Source organism: Protomyctophum parallelum, assembly GCF_964188405.1.
Source record: "Protomyctophum parallelum genome assembly, chromosome: 17".
In the NCBI taxonomy this organism is placed as follows: Eukaryota; Metazoa; Chordata; class Actinopteri; order Myctophiformes; family Myctophidae; genus Protomyctophum; species Protomyctophum parallelum.
Window position 1 is genome coordinate 16,119,316 of NC_139719.1, and position 24,874 is coordinate 16,144,189.

General features: G+C 45.5%; 2 protein-coding genes across 2 annotated transcripts in view; both read right to left on the bottom strand.

Annotated features, from left to right (window-relative positions):
- adam12a (ADAM metallopeptidase domain 12a) overlaps positions 1-13,066 on the bottom strand; it is a 165,654-nt gene extending 152,588 nt beyond the window's left edge. The window contains exon 1 of the mRNA XM_083788333.1: positions 12,422-13,066. Coding sequence (XP_083644459.1) covers positions 12,422-12,536 — 115 coding nt within the window. The 5' untranslated portion in view covers positions 12,537-13,066. The remainder of the gene's footprint in view (positions 1-12,421) is intronic.
- A 9,353-nt stretch (positions 13,067-22,419) lies between these two features.
- Positions 22,420-24,874, bottom strand: part of cUnh10orf90 (chromosome Un C10orf90 homolog) — a gene marked incomplete at its 5' end in the record, with an annotated part of 43,674 nt that continues 41,219 nt past the window's right edge. The window contains one exon of the mRNA XM_083787478.1: positions 22,420-22,563. Within this exon, the coding sequence (XP_083643604.1) occupies positions 22,525-22,563 (39 nt within the window). The 3' untranslated portion in view covers positions 22,420-22,524. The remainder of the gene's footprint in view (positions 22,564-24,874) is intronic.

Below are 24,874 nucleotides of genomic sequence, written 5' to 3' on the forward strand. Positions count from 1 at the left end.
ACACACACACACACACACACACACACACACAGTTACAGTTGCGAGGCATCATTAGCCATGACATTCTAAACTGGCTATCATAAAACACTGCATTTCCTTGAACATAAACAGTCTGTTGTTTGCTGTTTCGTAGCCCACTGGGAGCCAATGGATTTCAGGCTCCGTCTCTAAGTGGCCGATCCCAGAGGTCAAATAGATGACCTTTCTGTTGCAAGTCAGCTCTTAATCAAGGCCTTCAAGAGAAGTCCCCCAAATGTCCTCCATGTTATCTCATGACTCCTCCACACCCCCCCCCCCCCCCCATCTCCCTCTCTCTCCCCCTCTCGCTCTCTCCCTCATCCCGACCCTGTTGCTGCGCAGGCTTTATTATTACACCCCCGAGTCTGCTTTTTTGAAAACCGGCAGCAATTCACTCCCTGACAGGCAGTTCTGTGAAATAATGTATTCATAACAGCCTTTGCGCCTTTGCCACAAATGGCATGCTGTTCTTTTCATCTCCTCTAGCTGATGAGTGCACCCTCCCTCCTCCCCCACGGCGTGCGGAGGCGCCTGCATGGTGAGATTCCATACCGTACGCATTCCACATAGGATCCCATTCCACATAGGATCCCTGTGCGAAAGCGAAGCGCAGGTAGCTAGCGAGGGCCAACCTTAATCACGACGTCCACTGACAAAGACACTAGATGACACATCCCCAAAAAGACACTATTGTTGTGTTCACACGTGGAAGATGAAACGATGCCGTCTACCATTCATTGTCAATGGAAGCCAGCGACGTGCAGCTACGAAGAAGCAGCTATGACGCGGCCGCAAATTATGCCTCGATGTGTTTTTGCATCGTTTCATCTGCCCGTCTGAACGCACCATGTGACTGCAACTCCTCAAAACCAAAGTCCAAAGTCAAACACGTCTGATGAACAACTTAAACCCTTATACGCTTCGCTGTACGCCGTCAAATAGCGAAAAGAGACGATCTACAAGCTCGCAGTGCATCACAAACGCAACGCAGTGTGAGGCTATTTTCACTGAACGTTTGCCTATTATGACATGCGCCCCAGAGATAGGGGGAGATAGGGTTCACGTGGCTAAAACAAAATAAAGAACAACGCCTTTGGCAGCTTGAAGAGATACTCTTTGACATGCAGAGAGAAACTATAACCCCTAAACAGTACGAAAACACGGCGTGTGGGAGCCGGAGCAGGATTCCAGCATTGTCTCTGACAGATATAGGGAGGACAGCCGTACTAAGTCGGTGCTCAAGACCTTGGGAAAGAAACCGGACCTGGAGAATCAGAGCCCATGTGGAATCAATCAAGAGCGACGAGCGATAAGTGCAAATTGGGTCTGCAAGCAAAATCCAACTGTCAACGAGACACAACAGGAACCGACCGAGAGGCTGAGACACGGTGCCATATGGAAGTGTGTTCTTGTCAATAGAGGGAATCTAATAAGATGATCACCCACACATCATTTCCCCTGGATCAGCAGCCCGCCTATACGCAGCCCCGATCCCTTATCCAGACTGCAGGGATGTCTTTAATCAGAGCCCTGGCTGGATGTTTGGGGGCCTTGATCCAATACTTTCCCCCCCTGCATCATCATCATCCTCCAACAGGTCGGGTTGACATCAAGTATCGTGACTCGAGAAAACCTATTTGTTTTTGTCGTAATGGTGAGTGACTGAATTGACGTGCCGTCCGTGACACAAGCTCACTTAATGCCCAATCAGGAGAGACAGATCACATTATGCTAAACTCTGAAGAGGAATGAAATAGCTGTTGGAAAGACGGAATGATGAATGATCCGGCAGACAAAGCCATCACAAAATGACCTTGTAACAGAGCAACAGGATTCAATTGTCCTTCATCATTGTCTCTCTCCCCCTCTCTCTCCCCCCCCCTCTCTCTCTCCCCCCCCCCCCTCTCTCTCTCTCTCTACCCTCTCCCTCATCAGCCTGATCTTCCTCCTGGCGCTGGTCGCTCTCAGGTCACATAGCAGAGTTACGCGGTTGTGTTTAGAAAGGTGAAAAGTGGTCGTTGGTTGGTAACCTTGGCTCGCCTCCATCGTAAACGTGTGCTCCGTTTAGGGGGGGGGGGGGGGGCATGGGGTTAACCTCCGCAGGGGCAGCAAAAGGCAACTCACAGAACAGAACCGCTATAGTGACATCATGGTAACACGAGCCCCCATAGCCCGGGCAGGGGGTCTCCTCAAACGGTGTCAAAAAGGTAGCACCGTTGAGTGTTTTTTTTGGGGGTTTTTTACGGCGGAATTTATGGGTGAAAAGGTTTCTAAGGAGCCTGACACACCGGGGGGGGGGGTCAGAAATTGGGCAGTTAAAATAAAAAATGTGGGAGCCGGTAAGAGTGCAATGCTCCCCCTGCTGGTCAATGGTTCAATTGTGCTCCCCCCCCACACTCTCTCTCTCACACTGTGTCTCTCTTTCTCTCTCTCTCTCTCTACGTCCTCCCCCACCTTGTATACTAACCTCATTTACTGTAACACAAGCCTGATGTCAGCATGTAATTATTCTATGGGAAATGGATGGTCCTGCCACAAAAATTCCCCCTTGGCTCCACGGGAGGCGGGGTGGGGGTGGAGGTGGGGGGGTCAATGCCGTCCGAGAACCGGGTGTCGTTATTCTCCTGGCAGGTAACACGTCCCTGCCCCTCTCCCGCTACCCCCCTTACATCCGCGTGTGCACACACACACACACACACACACACACACACACACACACACACACACACACACACACACACACACACACACACACACACACACACACACACACACACACACACACACACACACACACACACACACACACACACACAGCCCCGCTGCCTGCCTGCCGCCTGGCGAGGTGCCCGTGAGCCTGGCAACAAAAGGTCAGAGTCTGAGAACTCTATAGGCTGTGTGGAGCGGTGCTGTGCGAGAGCCTGTTAACCCATTTTGGTGTTAGCATTATGCTATGCTTTAGCTATTGAAAAATAGCAGATCTACAAGCTCATAGCGCGCCACCGAGTGGCGCGCTACGAGCTTGTAGGTCTGCTATTTTTGAAGAATCGTGAAAAGTGACATGAAAGGGTTTGAGGACGACTGACATAGAAAAACATCGCTTTTTCAAGAAAACAGTCAGGATTTAGAAGACATTTGCAGAATCGTTCCCAGGTCAGAATGGGTTAATACAGTGAGTGTACCGTACTGTCCCGGCGATGGGTTTCATTTACAGGGCTCTGTAGCCTACCCCCCCCCCCCCCTCCCCCTCCCCACCCCCCCCACCCCCGGCTCTGTCATCATGGGAAGCACATGTCTGGCACCGACTCAAAGTGGAAAGCCTCCAGCTCCACCAGGGAAACGGGGGGGGTGGGGTGGGGTGGGGTTGGGGGTTGCCATCATCAGCCACCATCGTAGACCGGCAGTCACCGGCTCTGTTTTATTTATTTATATATTTAGTTCTCTATAATGCACCGCAGCACACAGCTGTGCGTGCGTCTCTTGCGGTGTGGCGGAGACCGGGCCGGGGGGGCCCGCCACGTCATCATGCCTGGATCGGGGCGGCCCAGACAGACACTGGTATTAAAAAAAGAAAAGGTCAAGTCTGGGAACATCATCATCGGTCAGAAATGTTCACTTCTTCTTTAGGGCTGCTGATGAATCAGGAGCCCTGTACGGAGGAGATGAGGCTGCTCAGAGCGTGTGACACGAAGTGTTGTCATACGCCTGTGTTGTTGTTGCTGTTGTGTGGCGAAAATAGCTTACGGTAATTTACAAGTTCATCGGTTACTTTGTAAAGATGTTTTAAAACCCCATTAAGACCTGAGGCCGATTCTACAAAATGCCTTCTAAAACCAGTAGTTCTCAAATGTTTTCTTAATTCTAAATTATTAACACTTTCAAGATTAAACACAAATCAAAAATAGCAGATGTGCTTGTGCATCTGGAATTTTGGAAGCCCATGAGGCCCATAGGGGCAGGAGCCTATCTCCGGTTTCTGTAGCGTGAGGCAGCTTGATGTAAAAGTACACCCCCTGGACATGACGCTAGTATGTCACAGGGGCTTACCCCCAATCCAACCCTTGATGCTGAGTGTCTTTTGACCTCCCAGTCCCAGGGCGGACACTCTAACCACAAGGCCACTGAGCTGGTGGTATTTTGGAGTAGCCAACGATACAATGTAAAATGAAAACATGGACGACACTAGTCTCCCACCCTCTGATGGGCTAATCCTGCCCGTGGTCAAGAAGGTAGAAGGCTACTTGACATTCTGGCACCAGTGCAGCTAACTATTTGATGCGAGTGTCTGACTGTGCTGCGCCTCTCTTAAAAATACATCACATGCCGGCTTGGCTTCTCCAGCATAAATCAGACAACATGAGTGGCAGCAGCTCCACTTTCACATTGCAGAGTGGATGCATACATTATCCCACTCCACCTGAAAGGGTGTTTTTCCATCAAATACTGAATCCTTCAAAAATACATAATTGAACACAGAATAGAATCCGCTGCAGGGGAATGTCTCCTCGTATCATCAACTTGTGCCTAAATATTGAAACTAAATTGTCTCGGACACCATTTCTTGATATTTCTCGAACGGATGTCATTGCCGTTCTCAAAAATCTGAAGTTAATATGAAAGCCATGAAACCCCTAGTCTAGGTGAGATATGCCTGAAATGCCTGAAATTCAATAACAAACTGAGAAAACGCCCGCTCACAAACCATTACACCTATAAAACCAATACCATAACAGCCAACCGCCATTAAGTATTTGCATTGGTTCTGCAATGTGGTCATGGTCTGTCTGTCTGTACAAAGGAATTCTGTCTGAGGCAAATGTCGCTGCTCCTCACTGGCTGCACCAATGGCTCTGAATTTGCACACAGCCATTGACCATTACCATACGGAGGTCTTAACGAAACCCTTTTTCACTTTATCAAAGTGTATGCTGTTTATCACCGTCTTTCACCACCTCTGTTTAACTCTAGGACTGGTCCGCAGTTTTAGCCACCACTGCGCATGCACACCGTTTACGACACACATCCGGGTACGTTGGGTTACAGCACAATTGGTTTCCTGTCGAATTCAGTTACCTCATCACCTCCATAAGGCAGGTCACAGAATCACACAGCGCGAGCAGCGACAGGTGCAGGCGAAACGTGCGTGAGTGCGAACGTGTGTGCATGTGTGACGTCCGCTGATGGGTTGCACGCACGTGCGTGTGATCTATTAAATCACATTACCCACACAGTGACATATCTTCGAATGGGTAAGATCTAGTTATTTCTTATTTCTGACTTATTTTCCACCCAGTTAAAGCCCCTAGAGTTAGTTAAGTACATTGAATGTAGTTCTCACCACTCACCACCAGACATACTGGTACTAGGTAGGCAGTAGGCCATGTGAGACTGAAGCCCCATGAACCCTCAGTCACCCTAACCACGGTTCAAATCTCTCCACCCAGCCACCTCACTCATGCACACACTCATCGTCTCGCTGTTCTCTTCTCCAGCTTGTTCATGATGTATTGAGCGTGTAAGCTTCTGTGAAGCTGTAAATCTTCATTTTATGTGACCACCATTGTACATTGTGTCTCGCTCTCTCGCTCTCTTGACAATTCTTGTTGTTCCGTCAATCGGACAGGAGGACAGCAGAGAGCCAGGAAACAGAGAGGGGGAAGGATGAGCAACACAGGTCCCCGGGCGGAATCGAACCAGGGATGTCGCAACCACATGGTCAACGTGCTATCCGTGCACATTGTTCTTACCTTGAGCTACAGTTAACACTTTTTATGCCCCGGAATGTTTCTAAACGTTAGAGTGAGTGGCAGACGAGGCAGATGTTACTCTGAAAAGCCCCGCCACCTTCCATTTCCCCCCCAAACCCGGAAGGTATAATGCTCCATAACCTTAACCATAACCGCTAATAAGTCTGATCTCTCTTTAGAAGCGTTAATATTCCAAAGTCAGAAATTAGGACAGAACATCTGTGTTCTGATCAAAACCATGGAGAGCACCGTAGATTCAGAGATAATAGCGTTGCCTAGCAGCCACCTCTGTCACAAAATGGAATTTAGCGGTTGCGTTTTATACCATTAAAAAGGACCGAAAGACGCCTCCAGATGTCCTGGGCCTCCTATGGGTGTAATTATACACCCGTAGGGCACATTAAGTATTAATGTAAGAAAGGCGTAATAAATACAAGTGAATGTGAATGTCTCCAACAAGACAAACTCTTTATCTTGTCAAACTAAAATATGTTTGCCAATTGTTCAAATGTGCCAATTCAAAACCACACATTGAACCACTTAAGTCCTGTAAATTACTTTGGCTATTTGTGATGTACAAGTTGTTTATTTAGCTTGTAGATTGGCCATTTCTGGAATCTTTTGGAACATCTTTGAAAACTTTCTTCTACAATTAGATGCCCAAAATAGGGATACCAGGTGTAATGTGGTTAAGATCGTTTTCACAATATCCTATCCTCCTCGCTATATATTTTTGACAAAACTACAGTAACTTGATGTGTTGAACGGACAGTGTATGAAATGATATCTATATTGTGCCTCGCTGGACACTGCGCTCCACAGAGAGTACAGCACACTAACTGACCTGAATACTAGGTCTGCATCCTGCCAAGAAAACTGCAGAGGTGAAACGTTGATATGGTGGAACATGAGCTAACCCAGATAGATTTGACACTGACTAAGTGTAGAGAGGCTGAGCCAACTGGACTCTCTGACCAGACAACAGACAGAGAGAGAGAGAGAGAGAGAGAGAGAGAGAGAAGACCCAGAGGGGAGGGCCCTGCCGGGCTGAACTCTGACCCAGTCTGGGTGTGAAAGTCCGATGAGAAAGCCCAGAGTAAGAGTTGGGTTTCAGTCAGCCTGTTAAAACTTTTTTGCTATTAGGGGTCAAACGAGTCCAGCACTGCTCTGCGAAAGCTTGATGCAACTCACATCACAGCGCGTCCAGACACAGCCAGCAGGCCCAGCTATACTTTCCTCCTCACTCGTATCAAATAATCCCATCGTGGAATTGCAACCGCTCCAGTCGATCTGCCTCGATATCCTCATACAACTGCTCTTGGCCTAGCCTCTCGTGTATCAATCTCCCTCAAGAAATCCGTTATAGCAGCTCGTCTGTGAGAAGACCTGAAGAATCCATTCGCCCCAAGACTGATCTGAAACGCCTCTGACCCCTCGAAAGGGGTCACGTCATGGAGATACCATCTCTCTTATGGGAGGACGCTGCGTGTTGACGGAAGGAATGCTCCACTACTGCGGTCCAAAAATATATTCACAGCTCAACTTTCATTTGTTTGAGTGTGCATCAAGCGAGGGGGGCTCGCTCATATAGCGCTGCAACGCATGGGGAAGGGGAGGGGAGGGGAGAGGGGAAGGGCCGTGTTGGCTGCATGTGAGGCAGCACAGCTGGCTGGTAAATACGGCCTGACACTAATAGTGTGTCAGCCATCGGAGAAAATCATTCACACAAGCGATCCCCCGGCCTAGGAGGACAGGAACATGCACGGAGGAGACGGGGGAGAACGGAACCGACAAGAGAGCTCAAGGAAAAGAGGAAAAGGGGCCCCGTTAAAAATGTATGCAAACATGACATCGCATGGAGGAGCCGCCGCTCCTATGTCTTCAGTTCTCTGCGCAACTGTGAGTTCCTGACAGCACGTCAGTGTGCTGGGGAAAAAGAGACAGAGACAGAGAGAGAGAGAGAGAGAGAGAGAGACAGAGAGAGACAGAGAGAGAGAAAGCAGTGATAAAGGGAACACTAATGATTTCTGCTCATTTCACATTAACGTGAAGTCAGGCGCCACGCTGCGTCTCACAGCGTACGGCTTGAAGGCAGGCTAGCCCCCCCGCCTCCGCGAAGCGTTTATAAGCACCTGTTCGACACCCCCCCTCCCCTCCCCTCCCCCCGAAGGGCATCGTTTGCAATCAGTCCGAAAGACCCCCAACCTGGTAAATGCTTCCTGCCAGCCAGCCAGCCAGCTCTGTTCTGCTCATTCTTACACACGCACGCACAGTCGCACACGCACACGCACACACTAGACCTGACAACGCCTGAGAAGAGCGAGTCAGAGGCCGTGTCAAAAAGCATCCTCGTTTCATCAATCATGATGAAATGATGATGAACATGCGAGCGCTTCCTCCGCCTTCAATCACCGTCTCTGACACATTCCACATTATACTGCACGGAATTAATTGCCCGGCGGATCCCGTGGTGTGCCGGTGACAGCCAGCAGTGTGTTTTTTTAAGTTGAACCATTTCATAAATAAGCCTATATCGTATAAGACAAATAGTGGGGAAATAGAGCGGATCGACAAATTAAATGTGTCACGAGTCACGACACGTTGTAAACTTGTAGATCAGCTTCTTTTTTTGTTGTTGTTGCCCATCTACACCAGATCTACAAGCTCACAACGCCTCGCAAGGTGTGAGCTTGTAGATCTGCAATTCTCACAATATTTATCTGTGGAACAGAGTCAAACTTAATGCAATGCCGTACAATTCCAAGTGCTTGTCAGGGTGTGTGTGTGTGTGGGGGGGGGGGGGGGGGGGATTTCCTGCCACGTAAATTTATATTGCTGAATAAAGCCCCTCTCCACCACACACACACACACACACACACCAGTCAGATGCCTAAGAGCAAGAAGCGACTTCGCCATGCACGCATCCGCCTTGTTGGCGGCAGACTGCTGGGCGAGCGCTTGCGCTTTGGCATGGGGGGGGTCAGATCAACATAGAATGAATTCTGTACATGTCTTGAGTGTACAGGGTTTGATGAGGTCAGATCATCATATGGAATGTCAGAACAGGTCAGCTCCATATATGGAGATCTAAGGGTGGCAGCGGGAGGGGACATTCACTTGAGTGTACAGGGTTTGATAATTTCCGGGCCTGTTGAGAACTCTAGTTTTCAGTGGTTGCCAGGTGCAGGCTGCACTAATAGCTTTGGGGCCGGCCCGTCTAGAGTTTGAATGGACAGGTATCATTCAAAAGGGATCTCCATATATGGGCATAACAGGGATTGTATTATGGTATCAGCTGGGAATGCCCCATTACCTGAATACCCATATATGGCAGATCAACACTGACATCATCATTTGGATCATCAGGTGGGTTATAACGACACATCACTTTGACAGTATCTGGATCTCCTTATATGGGTATAATGACACATCACTCTGACAGCAGACTAAACAGCATAAAAGAACCCTCTCTGCTTTCAACCAGCGCACCAAGCGCCCCATAAGGCTACTCAACGTTGAACCTGCCACTATACCTACTGGCGAAAAGTGGAACTGCAGCATGTTCATGGTTTTCAAAGTGTCCATGGGCTCCATGATGATGTCATGGGCTGCGTCCGAATTCATTCCCTATGCCCCATATAGTGCACTACTTTGGCGTTCCGCCATTTTGTTGTAGTGTCCGAATGTGTAGTGAGCATTTTTGCACCCTAACATAGTGGACTGAAGTATCCCACAATGCACCGGGAATTGTAGGGAGCATCCGATGGTCACTACAAAAACACAGCGAAGCAAATCTGCCCCATAATGCATTGCTCAAGCTCGCTCTTGAGCGCACATGCACGCGTTTGCGCACGTGCGCTGCTTCTGCATGCATGCGCTCATTGCGCTCCAACTCAGAAGAGGCAGAAGTTGAACCAGCGAAAGAACTCAACACAAATGTACTTTTTAAACTTTCGTTTTCCCTTCCCTGGCGGATCTCGAAGCTACAGATCTCGAGACAAATGATCTGTGCATTTATTTGAAATTGTTTTATTTTATTTATAATAAATTACTCATTTGCAATAGTATTACTGATCCATTGTATCACCCAGGCCCAGCGCATGACGTTAGGAGAGGAATCAGTTGCTTGCTGTAGAATATATTTGTGAGATTCTTTATCACAAACGTAGGCTAAATGCATGCATGTGAGACACATTCATTGTGTCCGAACATATGTTTTATTAATATTCATTAATTCCTGCCATGAAAAAATATGCTATCTAACATTATTTCATTGAATTGCGATAAATAGGCCTACATTAAAACTTCATTATGTAGGCAGTCATTTATTGGACTGCTGTTTCTGTTAACACCAAACGTCCGTATTATTATTGTGAGCAGAGCTTGTAGATCGGCTACTTTTGGTAATTCTTTACCAAAAGTAGGCCTACTCGATACAAGCTCACAACACGGACGTCGTCGCGTTGCTTATAGATCGACTAACCTAATGGGGATTTCATGCAAATAAAATGTACATGAACCCGCGGACCTACAGCGCCCTCTACCGATATTGACGTCAGAGTCGGTGCTCCCCATACAGGGAGTATTGTCCGAAATCATCACTATAGAGTCCACTAGAGTCTGGATCCCCGTATGGGGGGTAGGGAGTAGGGAACAACCCTAGCAATTCGGATGCAGCCATGGACAGTGGGCTCACTTCAGTCCAAGGAAGCTCTTAGAAGGAAGTGAAGTGGTCACGTGACTGGGCTGCGCCATGACACTTTCATGGACACTTTCATGGGAGCCAAACTCACACCGGTAGTGCAATGAATACATGGCAGTGAATGGAGCCGGCTGGACCAGCTTTGTCATATAATTGGTTCAGGAATATGAAAGAAGACATAAGTGATATCACACGTTTTTTCCGAGTGGTTGTTTTTCCGACTTAATAACTATTTATTTTTATTGAGGTATTTATAGAAGAGCACATAGTAAGTTTTCTGCCTGGGCTGCTCTCTGCTCTTTGAAAAAATAAATCACATTAAGTAGTAACTATGCACATCAAAAAATAAGACAGCCTAAAATAACGTGTTATATATATTATTTTATTTTCCAGAAGCGATCACTTTAGAAAAGGTCTCAGTCATTCATAAATAATGTTTGTTCATGAGCTGGTCACTGAGCTCTCATTGGCTCCAGTGCATTCTGCCGAACTTCCGGGTGTAGTTTGGCTCCCGTGAAAGTGTCCATGAAAGTGTCATGGCGCAGCCCAGTCGCGTGACCACTTCACTTCCTTCTAAGAGCTTCCTTGCTTCAGTCCAGGAAGTAAGTGAGCCCAGTGTCCATGACATGTAATAAGCTTTATGGTTCAGCCCATACCTTTTCGGCTAAAACAGTCACTATGTTTACTAAACAATGTAAATTGCTTAACAACCATTTTGTTTGTTTTTAAATGACCGAAATAAAGATTCAAACTCAACTCAAACTCAAACATCATGGAGTCCATGGACACTTTGAAAACCTAAAATATCAAAAAACACATAATTATGACCCACCTAAAAAACCCCAGGAAAGTGTTTCTTGTCTCCCAAACATCATTACAATAAGATCTGGTTGCAAAAGGGGTGAAGTGTCCCTTTAACCCATTGTAATAAAAAATAAATAATGACAAGACTACTACAGACATCTGTCACTCAGAAAATGACATGGCTTTTTTGATCTATATACACTCTATTCATTATGTTTTCAAAATCACAAGCCGCAATGTGGTTTTTCGCATGAATCGTCCCAGTGTGTGTCTGTAAGAGACCAGCCCTGCCCTGGCATCGAGAAAATCAATCATTAAAATAATAATGAACTTGGACTTGAACTATAGACAATAACAGCTTCGACCAAAATTACTTTGACAAAGAAAGCTTCTTTACCATTACCAACATCATCATCATCATCATCATCCTTTCCACACAGACAGAGATAGACTCCTGACTCCAGCATGCTAATCCGCATTCATAATGCCATTACACCATCCATGGCAGAAGATATGAAAACCCCTTCCCAGTCTGGGAGAGGTTCATAGCCTCTGTTATGGATCTATTCTGGACCGTATGGTATGGTGCGCTAAAGCTTTCGAGGCACAACTTGGAAGGAATGAGAGAGGAGAGCATGACAAATGCACTGTCTCTATCCATCCATATACTGTTAATACCGGCTCCAGTAACAGTATTAATGCCAACAGAACAGAACAGAACAGGCACAAGGAAGGGCGCGCAGCGCGAATTAAATGTACACCTGCAGGGCAGGGCAGGCTATATACCTGATTTCATTGTATGATTAGAAAAATGTGTTCTCGTTAAAGACAATTGCTACAAATGTAGTCAATTCGTGCACAGAAACCATGCAGTCAGTGCAAACGACTGAAAAAACACTTTTGTGGTTTTGTTTGTATCGAGAGAGAGAGAGAGAGAGAGAGAGAGAGAGAGAGAGAGAGTGAGAGAAGAGGGGGGAATCCATCCGTCCATCCATGTTAGACTCAGAAGACTTCACAGATGTATTTTATCGATTTTGACATTTGCATGTCTGTCATAGGAGTGTACAGACAGACTCGATGCATCGTACACTCAAATGCATCCACGAGTCTTGCTCCAAGGCTACTAAACGCATATTGAAACTCTTCTTACCTTGGGGTTGGGGAGGTTTGGAGCGCGCGTCGGACGCACAGACGCATATCGCGATGAGGTGAAGCGCTGTCCAAAATGTAAACTTGAGGAGAACCATGCAGCGCCGGCTGTTCATGATGATGATTGATGATGGTGATGATGATGATGATGCCACCCGGCGATCCGATCCGGACGGACGGACGGACTGACTGACGGGCCGTGAGGACTGGTCTATCTCTCTCTCTCTCCACTCCTCCGACCGACCTCTCTCTTCTCTCACCACGGCAGCTCTGCCATGATTATAGTTACACAGCTCAACAGCTGATGAGTGCAAAGACCCCAAATTACTTCCTGAAATATGATCGAGAATTCGAGACTGAGCGAGAGAGAGAGAGAGAGAGAGAGAGCCGTTGGAGTCCAACGGTTGGACAATCCACAAGAGCCGTTATATACGGCTATTCAAACTCCCCTCCTTCCTTCCTTCCTTCCTTCCCCGGCGCACTAGCGGCACTACACTGCTGCTGGTTTAGACATTCACTCAGTCAGTGATGATGATGTATGTTCAAAGAAACTCGTCATCTGTCTCTTGCGTGTAAAAAAAGAAAAGTGCAGCTAAAATGATTCCAAATGGTTGTACTCGCACAGTACACACTACAAAGAAGACATCATTTCCAGAGCAATTACTGCATGGCCAAAAGAAGTGTTGTCTTACGAGTCTGCGACCATGTGCTTTCGTCGGAGGAGCGTCCCTCCTCCTCCGGGTCCTAGAGAGAGACCATCTCCTGCTTTTGGACAGAATAACCCAGAATGGGTTCCTTTCCTTTCCTTTTCCTGCGAGCAGTGAGAGGTTGTTAACCTGTAGATCTGATCAGTGTTCGACAAGCAACAGCTAGCGTCGTGTGATGTATGTATGAGCTTGACAGTGATGGCTCACATGCTGTAAATAAATAGAATATGAATAATGCATATGTTAGACAATACATAACCCTTTACTCCCACATGCCATGAGTGACTCATGACATGTTTTATTCAATGGCTGAATGAATGGCCATAAAATACATACTTGAAAAGCACTTGTAGAAGTGCCGGACAGATTTTTTGTTAATTGAATACTTTATTAACAGTTTGAAGGGGGGGGGGGGAGCTCATGAAAGTAGGCTACAGCTACACTACAGTAATAGAAATGCACTCTGTTAGTGGCCAACCAACCCGGTCTCACCCAAAGACGGCGAAATACCACGGTAGGCGTGCATATGCACGCCTACTTTACTATGCAAATGCGTTTATTCTCGAAAAGATGGAATTTGAGGTTTCCCCTCATTTGCAACGCTGTCGAGATCAGATCACACGCACGCACGCACGCACACACACACAAACACACACACACACACACACACACACACAGAGAGAGAGAGAGAGACACACAAATCAACAATTAAGACACAGATATAGAGAAAGAACTAAATAGACCAAAACATAAAACGAGTCAGATAAAAAACAGTTACATCTGTGCGTCGATCATTCGTGACACATAAACCTGTGCGCTCTCTGTCAGCTGTGATGGGCAACAACAAACGTGCTGCTCTTCCATTTTCATGTCTGCAGTCAGTATTGCCCAAAGCACGGCAAATTAGTTTGGAAGGCAAGGCAACACAAAACTGGCACACTGAAAAGCCTCTCTTCATCCTGGAGAAGATTTAAAAATGAAATCAAAGTAAACCTTTCAGTGACGTCTTGTGGTGAAGTGATTCAATTTAAGTCACATAATCTCCAGGAACCTTCAATTCCCACCAGAGCATATCCTGCACCCTACCCTTTACAGCAGTGGTTTTCACGCTGTGGTGCGGGGACCACCAGTGGTCCTTCAGGGGGGTTCCAGGTGGTCCCCATGGCTATACTGTAAATGACAGAGAGTTGGGGTGGCAGTATAGTCTCGCGATGCCAGACTGTTTCCTCTCGTAATTTTCAAATGCTTCCGTCATACTGTACATACATTCTATATCGCATTCGGGGATTGTGGAATAGTTGTCTGGCTATGCGAGACTATAGGGCGGCAGTGGCTCAGCGGTAGAGTGGGAATAACCACGAGGTTCCCATGCAGTTTGATCCCGGCCTCCCTCAGAGTTAGTGTCCTTGAGCAAGACTCCGCCTGGCTCCGCCTTTCCTCCGCCTTCATCTGTGTATGAATGTGTTAAAATCTTTGAAATATTACGCTCATATAATACGCTCATATTACGTTCTCAACTGTCGACCTTCATCGTGGAGTTGTCATCCACCTTCTTGGTGAGAGCTGAGTTTGATGTGTTCATGTTGCACAAGATTATGTCACTATGTGTGCTAGAAATAAAATGATCTGCTTTCTCTTCTAGTTTGTGTCAGTCTGTCATCAGGGTATCGACTTTGACATCAGATCTTCCAAGACATTTAGGACTTCGGATCAGCCCTTCCTTTTCCATACAGAGACCGTTTCCCACGTCATTGGTCTCTGTATCGCACACATGCACACATGCACACACGCACGCAAATATGAGATCTGCCCTCTTTGGTAGAGGTCGGAAGCACATTTACACAAACTATTTACCTGAACCAGCTTGATGTCAACTACTTTGTCTGTGGAGAGATCATCATGGCATTTTGAGCCATAAACTTTGCGCATATAGGCCTGAACTGTCAGCTCTCATCATCACCAAGAGGTACCATTTTCCCTCTGGTTTCAGTCTCTCAAGTAGGTCGTCTGCTGTGATCACCATTGATGCAACAGGGAAGGCAAAATGTAGTTATGCGCGTGATTTCCATGCGCCACCATATTCACAATGTAAAATAATAAAGTACCTCTGTAACAGTGTCCATAGTTTAATAACATCATGTACTGCAGTGCATGATCATCCCTCTATAGCAGTGTGGCGTACAATGGCCCTATAAATGAAAATGTGATTGTGGAAGTCCCAGGGGGATAAAAACACAAAGCTTTTGTAGAAAATGTTATTTTCTTTACCAACCTTGTTGGTCTGGATTAGGTTGAAAGCTGTGTAGTTGTCAGGCTTCTATCCCAGGTAAGGATCCAAAATGCAGAACTCACGGACACAAGGAATAAACTTAAAAGTCTTTACTTGGCAAAAGTAGAAATCAGGTACACCTTACAAGGCAAGAATAAATGAATACACAAGGCAGAGCAAACTGCTAAACCAACAACCACATGAGAGCATCAAGGGCTATATATAGACTAGGTTCATTAGGGAGCAGATGAGGTGAGACGCACAGGTGGGCCCAGGTAGTCATCAGGGCAGTGGATGAGTGGGTGTGGCACAGACTGTGGCCAGGGCTGTGACAGTAGTACTAGAAGCCAACTAGTGGCTGTCTGACACTTAGCTCTGGTCCATAGCGTTATAGAAGGAGTTCTCCTTTAAAACTCCTGACACTATAGAGGTGAATAGGTTCCCTGCTAGAGAGCTGCTCATTGTCTCCACCAGGCCGAAGGCATGGGGGGAGAGTATGTTTTGCACTCCGTCCGTCCGTCCGTCCGTCCGTCCGTCCGTCCGTCCGTCCGTGTGTGTGTGTGTGTGTGTCCGTCCGTCCGTGTGTCCGTGAGCAGCTAATCTCGGCCACCGTTAACCCGGTCGATGCCAAATTTTGCACACACACTCCCTGGATGCCAACGATGAACCTCTGCCCCAAACTTTCCAGAACGGCCTGTTATAGCGCCACCAGGAGGCCGCTTTGTGCAAAACAAGTTTTTGCACAGTACACCTACAGATTTTGTCCAAACATCACGCAAATTGGTACACAGTCTCTCTAGAGCCATTCAACGAAACCGGTCTTTCAGATTTCTCAGACTCCATCCTGATTGGTTAAGATTGGCTTCCAAAGTTCACAGGAGTGCTCAGTTTCAAACAAAATGCTGCAAATCATGAACACATCGCGTGATTTCCGTGAAATTGTGCACCCACATTCCCACTAGGCCGAGGACGAAATGCCACATGAACAATTTCAACTCAGCCTCAAGGTGGCGCTATAACTGGGCGAAAAGTGTTTTTACCTCTAACTGCACGGATCTGTGGATAACTTTGTATGCCAACTCCCTAGTTTACTTTTGTTGCCCTTTTATCCAACCACCAGATGAAGGCAAGCTGCAATGTCCTACATTCCTATCCTGGTGGAGACCTGTGCCCAGAAGGGCACTTTTTCTAGTTACAGTGTTGTTTTTGGCAGCAAATTTCTATTTTAGTTTAGTCATAGTCTTTGGAATAAAACTTAATTTAGTTTTAGTCACATTTTAGTCACCTGGAATGTTTTAGTGTAGTCGACTAAATGTCATGCGATTTTAGTTGACTAAATCTACAGTTGATTTAGTCGACTAATTTTGGTGGGGCTTGATGCCGTCGTAATGGCAGATTTTACACTGAAAATAGCAATATCTACAAGCTCACAACGTGTCGCAGCGCGACGCGTTGTGACACATGACGTTGTCATGTAGTTTCCATTTAGTTTTAGTCGATGAAATCAACACTGCTGCCCAAAAGTGGTTGACGACATTATTGTCTGGTGTGTGAGCAACTCTGGTGGAGGCACTTCTGGATCATGGAATGGAACGTTCCTTCAACAAATGAATGCACCCTGCAGACTGTCCAGCAGGTGGGCTACATTTGGAGTACACAAACTAACCGATGCCCTGTGGTGTCTATAGGCTCTGTTGACAAAGGAAAACACAGGCAACAAAAAACGTCAATTTTCTAGGAACGGAGAAAGTGTTCCACAAAACACATTGCCCTCTCTCTGCATTTTGAGACGTTTATAAAACTAGTATGTGTTGTAATATACAACATGCTGTGTACTGATACTTGGTACTTGTACGTGAATATGCAATGTACTTATATGTATGGTGCACTGCCTGAACTGTAACATACTTTAGAGCTGTGTTAGGGCACGCTGAAGGCCGCGTGCTGCAGGCAGTGATTGTGATGTCTAGTCAGTGACGTCATTAGGACATGAAGTATCCAAGCTATATATGATTAATAAACTGTGTGAATGATTTAATGTGACCAAGCCTCGCGTCATGTTAATATCTTCTCCCGGACCGGCCTGTCCGTCTTGCCCATGGAAATGCCAAAGGTCGTCACACACCAGAACCAGACGAGGGTCCAGCACTTAGAACAGAGAATCATAACAGTATGAAGGTGTGGACTGCAGAGGCGGGTGGATGCTGGTGGTGACGTTTATAAAACTAGTATGAAGGTGTGGACTGCAGAGGCGGGTGGATGGGGGGGGAGGGGGGTGGATGCTGGTGGTGACGTTTATAAAACTAGTATGAAGGTGTGGACTGCAGAGGCGGGTGGATGCTGGTGGTGACGTTTATAAAACTAGTATGAAGGTGTGGACTACAGAGGCGGGTGGATGGGGGGGAGGGGGGTGGATGCTGGTGGTGACTCTCAGCTCTCTCTGAGACGCTTCACAAAACCAATCCACTTCTTCATGTCATCAATCTTTGGAAATTGTGAAGAAAATAAAAACATTGATCAAACTTAAGAGCCTGTCATTCAGGGAAGATGCCTGTTGACTGTACTCAATAAGAAATAGCGGGAGAACCACTTATGATCTTCCACACTCAAATTACACAGTCCATGTTTTTAATCTTACGTCATATTGTGTTACGTAAATATGCAAACCTTTCCCCCTACGGTATGTCACAGAGGAAAACCTGAGAGAATATGCACTTCCATTAGAACAGACTGAAAATAACTTTGATGAACCACAGCATCACTAATTCTTCACCAAAAATAGCCAATCTACGGCTATTTTTAGTGAAGAGAGTTGGTGTAGATGGAAAAATAACTCAAGTACATTGCAACTCAGGTCCGTTTTACTAAGTATAGAGGGTCTACTCTAAGTGGTTTAGTCGTATTGATGAATTCCAAATATCAAAGTATTCTGCGTCACCCCTGGACTGCACCACTTTGAGAAACACTGATTTAGAATGCAAAATGTGCATGCGGTAAAATTACTACATTATTACGTTTTGTTTTATTGGACAATTCATTTGCCATGACAACGTTGGGCTGTCATTGTGTGATGACAAGCATTGTGCAGAATACACAATGACGTTGCTCAAACTGAATGGCCGTTTGGCAGCAACACACCACATGGCAAGCCAGTTTTGGAAGGCAACAGCAACACATGCACAAAGCAGCCACATGTGCCTGCGGGGCAAGTGGTGCACTGAAAAGCCTCTCTTCATCCCGGAGAAGAAAGAAAGAAATCAAAGTAACCTTTCAGGGATCTGCGTTTCAGAATGACGTCTTGCGGTGAAGTCACGATACATGTACACCTCATGCTGTTGCTTATGCAAAAACAAAACAAAACAAAACAAAACAAAAACATGGGAGCCTCTCGGTGTCATCCAGGGTTAGATTAGGTTAGTGTCTCCCTGTGTCCCCTAGGGTAGGTACCCTCACAAAAACCATGCAGTAATCCTCCTGGTCTCTAAACTGCCACTGATTAGGTTAGTGTCGTGGCTATATATATGGTTCCGGACTTTCATACTCGACACGGTACGTGGGAAGCTTTTTGTAAAGGTGATGTTTTAACCCTTGCAGCGCTGCAGGGGAGGATGAGAGGACATAGAGGAGGATGTAGGCAGGAGATGAGCACCAAGCCTCCGATCTGCTGCAAGGACTGACTCACTTTACTTATACTGTGGCAATATATGAACATCTAAACATACATTCTCTCCACCGAGGGGCTTTTGCAGACAGTAAATATAGATGGGAAGAGAATAGTACAGTACGTGTGTGAGGAAAAAATGGAAGTGGTGGCGGTGTGTGTGTGTGTGTGTGTGTGTGCGCGCGCGTGCGTGCGTGCGTGTGTGTGTGTGTGTTAAAAACAATAAAAGGTGACTCAAAATAATACCACTTAAAATATAAATCATTTTGAAGATTTATATGTCACTTGAAATTACATCCATGGAAAGGGACATATGACAAACGTTTAAGCAAACCTTTAAAGGAGGAAGCGAGGCACTCATTAAAACGTCCTTATCTCTGGCTCGCGTCGCCTACTCTACAGTAGAGACATTTACAGTAAGCGGGCAGAGAAGCAATTATCGGGCATCGGTGCTGTTATTTACGCAGACTCTGGTTTGCTTTGTCTTCTGAAAAGACACTATAGAGAGATTTAAGCCGGATTTCGCAGACACCCGGAAAACCATTTGCACAACGATTACAGATGGATATAGAACAGACTCTGAGATGATCCTATAGACAAACGACTTAATGGGGGTGAAGTCGCAATGTGAACATAGGAGCTGCTGTGCTCACGCCGTGGATGATTCCAAGTGCAAACATGCGCACATTTTCACTTTTAACCCCTTTTTGGCGGGAACCCCTTTTGGTGTTTTAAGCATTATGTTATGCTTTAGCTATTGAAAAATAGCAGATCTACAAGCTCATAGCGCACCACTGAGTGGTAGGTCTGCTATTTTTGAAAAGTCGCGAAAATGTGACGCAAATCTTTGAATATATATTTCAGAGCGAATATTTTGAACAAAAATATTGGCTTCTGGGAGGGTCCCTGGAACTACATATTTTGAGATGGGGGTCCGCGGCCCAATAGAGATAATTCTGGGGGTCCTTGACATGAAAAAGGTTGAGCACCACTGACATATAGAAACATGGGTTATTCAGAAAGATTTAGAAGCCTTTTTTCATCGACCTCAGTCCAAAATGCGTTAATTTGCGCTGGGCTCCATCAGCTGTCACTCTGCGGGCAGTCGGGGCACGTGTGCAGTGGCCCGGCCCCTCACAGCGCACAGATCTAAATCTGTGATGGCAGCTCATTCCATCATCGGACAAAGACAAAGAGACAAGGCCTTCTTTCAGATGGACACTGTCCATTAGCAAGGCCCCCCCCCCACCCCCACCCCCCATCAGACCAGAGCATAGGGTCACATTCTTCCAGTGCCCTGTTAACAGTGGTGGAAAGTAACTAAGTAGATTTACTTTATACTGTACTTAACCCATTTTCTTCTACATCCTGACAGTTTTCTGAAAAAGCTTCATGTTTCTATGTCAGTCGTTCTTCGATTTTCTAAAATAGCAGACCTACAAGCTCATAGCGCGCCACTCGGTGGCGCGCTATGAGCTTGTAGATCTGCTATTTTGCAATAGCTAAAGTATAACATAATGCTAACACCAAAAGGTGTTAGCACAGTACAACTGTGAGGTATTTGTACTTTACTTTGCGTATTTCCAATTTCCGATACTTTTACTTCTACTCCACTAAATTTCAAAGGCAAATAGTGTACATTTACTCCACTACGTTTATTTGAAAACTTAGTTACTTTGATTATTATTACAAAACATATATTAAACACTTAAGCCCTATATACATTTCGGACATTTGAAAATAGCAGATCTACAAGCTCACAATGTGTCATTTTCATACATTTGAAAAGTTTAAATAGGACATTCTACATGAGTACTACTTTTGGTACTTTTCAACCTGTCTTCATATAAGTGTTCCTGACCTCACTAATGATCATGATAAAATAGTAAAAATCTACACAGCCTGTGTCTCATAGGAGGACTGTGGGCAGTTCAGAAACCCGTCCACCAGTGACATCACCGATGGGAAATCCAAGGTAATGGAAACGGCAGGCTTTCTATTCCTGAAAAGTTGCAATGTGATAATGGAAGCCATCACGATAATAAAAATCTAAATATCTTTTTTTGATCTTGTTTAAAATACAATTCTGACTAATGTTGATGTCACTGGTGGACGGGTTTCTGAACTGCCCACAGCCCTATATGAGACACAGACCGAGTAGAAAACAATTATTTTATCATGAACATTAGTGAGGACCACTTACTGTATATGAAGATAAATTGAAAAGTGGTCAAGTACATTTTGATGCCAATACTTTTGTACTTTTACTCAAGTGCATTTTAAATTCCGAATTGTAACGGAGTATAGGCAAAAGTTCTACATTGCAGTATTGATACTTTTACTTATGGTAAAGCATTGAGCACTTTTTCCATCACCGCCTGACGGTTAACGGCCGGCTGGCACAGAGCGGTGTCAGTGTCCTGGCCTCTTCTCTTCACCCCATGATGTCCAAGTGTCCTGGCCTGCTTATCAGTGGATAAATAGGGCAACAGCTGAAGGCCGTTGCCCGTTGATGCAGGTTCTCTGGCAGGGGTTATCGCCATGCTGGCTTGTGGTGGACATTTTTGTAAAAAAGAAATGTTTTGCCACGGACATACAAAATGATCTGTTGGCCTATTTAGGACCATATAGCAGGTCTGTAACTCTGAGAGTGTACGAATGGAACCAAACTTATCCTTATACGGGTCCATTTGTTGTGGTGGACATTTTTGTAAAAATCTGGTGGCAAATCTGTTTTGCCACTGACATAAAAAATGAGCAGACAATAATATTACCAGAAACACATAGTTGGCCTACTTAGGACCATACAGGTCTGTAACTGTAACTCTGAGAATGTACAAATGGAACAAATGGAAATCTCAGAGTTAAGGAGGTCCTTACCTTACAAATAAAACATTTGAGAACCCCTTGTACTAGTTGCACTTATAATGTGCCAACGTATATAGTGTCGTAAATCAGTGCCATACATATTCTGAAGAAAGTCTGGAGTCTTGGCATTTAGTATGTATAGTTGGGTCTTATGACCAAAATAAAAACGTTATAATGGTGTGTAAAGCAGAAAATCTAAACTTGCCACGGACAAGACCATGAAGTCTTTGCCACGCTATACAGTAAGTGCTTCTGTATATTTACGTTACAGGGAGAATATACTGCTGCTCAGAGATCTTCTGTAACGGCAGCAGCTCGACAGCACCGCATCAAAGGATACAGATGGGAATTGGGCTCTTGTAAAATCAATCGCGTCGATCATTCGGAATGGAATGGAATCAACACTCGTGATGTCTCAGATAGTCTAGATGTGTGTGCTGTTTAATGGCGTGTTGCTGATATATACGGTGTCTATTGATATATTAGTGCTGATCTGCCCTTATAGCTCTTATACTGTAGTTCATGTCGTCATGTCTCTGCTCGGCACACAGGGAAGACATCTCGTAGCCTTATTGAAGATTCCACCCCTCAGCTTCACTTCAGTCGCTGGTCCTTTGAAGAATCTGATCCAACAGTTTCTGCAAAGGAAAAAAAAAGCACAGTTCTTCAGACACATATGCAGTGCAACGCATGCCTGATGATAGACAGACAGTCAGAGAGGCACGCGCGCACGCAGAGCCTTTGCCCATTTCACACACACACCCCATATCTCTCCCTTATAGCCTCAGCCAGGCATCATCCAGGTTACCAGGTACCATGGATTCATCATCCAGGACCAGGTACCATGGATTCATACACACTCAAGAACTCAACTCAATAAGAGCACAAATGGAAACAGATGGCTTTTTTTTTTGTACATTCAGTCAAAGGGACATTTCACTGCTGGAAGAAACTGCAGTCACGCAACGTTAATATATAGTATACTGTAGTAGATAACAGTAGCACAATTTGAAATGTGCACCCTTATGGCCAGAAAAAGAATGAAGTCTGTGTCTTAGGATGGCTGAATTCCTACAATGACCATAATGCTTTGGTGCACTGCCCCTCCTTGTGGAGAGGGAGGAGGCTGTGTGGAGCTTACTCTAAGGTGTGGAGGTGTGACTTCACTTAAATGTAGTTCAGGAAGGAAGTGAGACCACATTTCCATGACACATGTTGGTCATGAACATGGCGTCATGACTAAAATATCTAAAATAAACCCCCAGGAAAGTGTTTCTTCATTATTAAAATAAGAAGGGACATCACGTTAAAAATAAATTGGGCCATTCTGATTTGATACTTGATTCCAGTCTTAGATATTCAGTTTATCTGCCAGATTGCCACGCCCCCTTCCGGTACAAACCCTGTGCAACTTCAAGCTCAATTTGAACCATGATAGCTTCATTGAAAAACCCAATTGGTTCTGCATGGTGACTCATATTGCCATCAAATACGTGAGGGGGATGTGTTTTTTCAATTACTTTTTTCATATATTTTTAATAATTTTCAGGGTTCTCATCATGTTTTCAATCACGTATGAGGGCAGTATGAGTCACCAGAACCAAGGACAATGTGTTTTAGATGAAGTTACAATGGGTTTAGCTAAAATGAATATCAAATATCTAAATGCTGAATGGAGCAACTTAAAAACTGTCTGGCGTGTTCTCAACAAAAGCCATGGGTAGCAGACTCCTTTTAATACTCTATGGTAGTAGACGATGAAATGACATTTTTTGGAAAGTGCAATATCCCAATGATGAGTCCAATACATTATATAAGCTCACGAGGTCAGGGTGAGCTTGTGGATCGATCGGCTGGCTATCTCAGCTGTTTTCTGTACATTCTGGGAAAGTTCATTGCAACTTGCAACATTTTCGTCTAAAATGACGAAATGAATTGAAAGAAAGCACTGTGCACACTGAGGATGTATTTATGTGTAGACAGAGAGAGAGAGAGAGAGAGAGAGAGAGAGAGAGAGAAAAAGAGAGCAGGGATGTGCAGAGTGTTAGAGGCAGGGGCTGAAATCCCGTATAGAGGGCACTTTTGGACAAAAGTAGCGAAAATAGCAGATCTACAAGCTCTCAACGCGTCGCAGCGACAAATTAGTGCAACGCAAAAAATGCTGTGTTCAAGTTTAGGAGACTTTGGGGGAAAAAGCAATTCTCCTGAATGCTGCCTTCCGGCATGGCATGGAAAGGAGTGGCATTTAGTATTTCTTCCACCACAGTAAATGCTGCATTCATTGTCTGGAGAGGGCAGTTGTTTTATACAGACGGGTAAAAAGGGCAGGGGCTGATCAAGCCCCCTTTGATGTATATGTGTGCACGTCCCTGAGAGTCCATGCCCACAGCGGGCAACCTTCTCAGCTCCACCATGCACCATCCGTGTCTGCGTGTAGAGGTTATGTGCCAGCCCAGGGTCTATACTAAGCCATTCTGGGCGGTAACCCCTTTTGGTGTTAGCATTATGTTATACTTTAGCTATTGAAAAATAGCAGATCTACAAGCTCATAGCGCGCCACCGAGTGGCGCGCTACGAGCTTGTAGGTCTGCTATTTTTGAAAAATCGAAGAACCACTGACATAGAAACATAGCTTTTTCAGAAAACTGTCAGGATGTAGAAGACATTTTTAGAATCTGATCTCAGGTCAAAATAGGCTAAACTAAAGCTGTGGCATGGCCCCGTTGCCACATCCCTTATCTGTTGCCTCTGCAGCAGTGTGGGCGAATTGGGAGCTGTTCTGTTCCTTTCTGTGCAATGAATGCATGATGCTACGCTCCCACTCTCTCCCACTCTGCAGCTCCACTGAATGAATGGTGGCAGGGCAACTATATACTATAGTCTACTATAGAGCTCCATCCCTCCCAGTAAGGGCCAAATCCATCTGGCTGCAGTGAAGAGCCTTTTGTC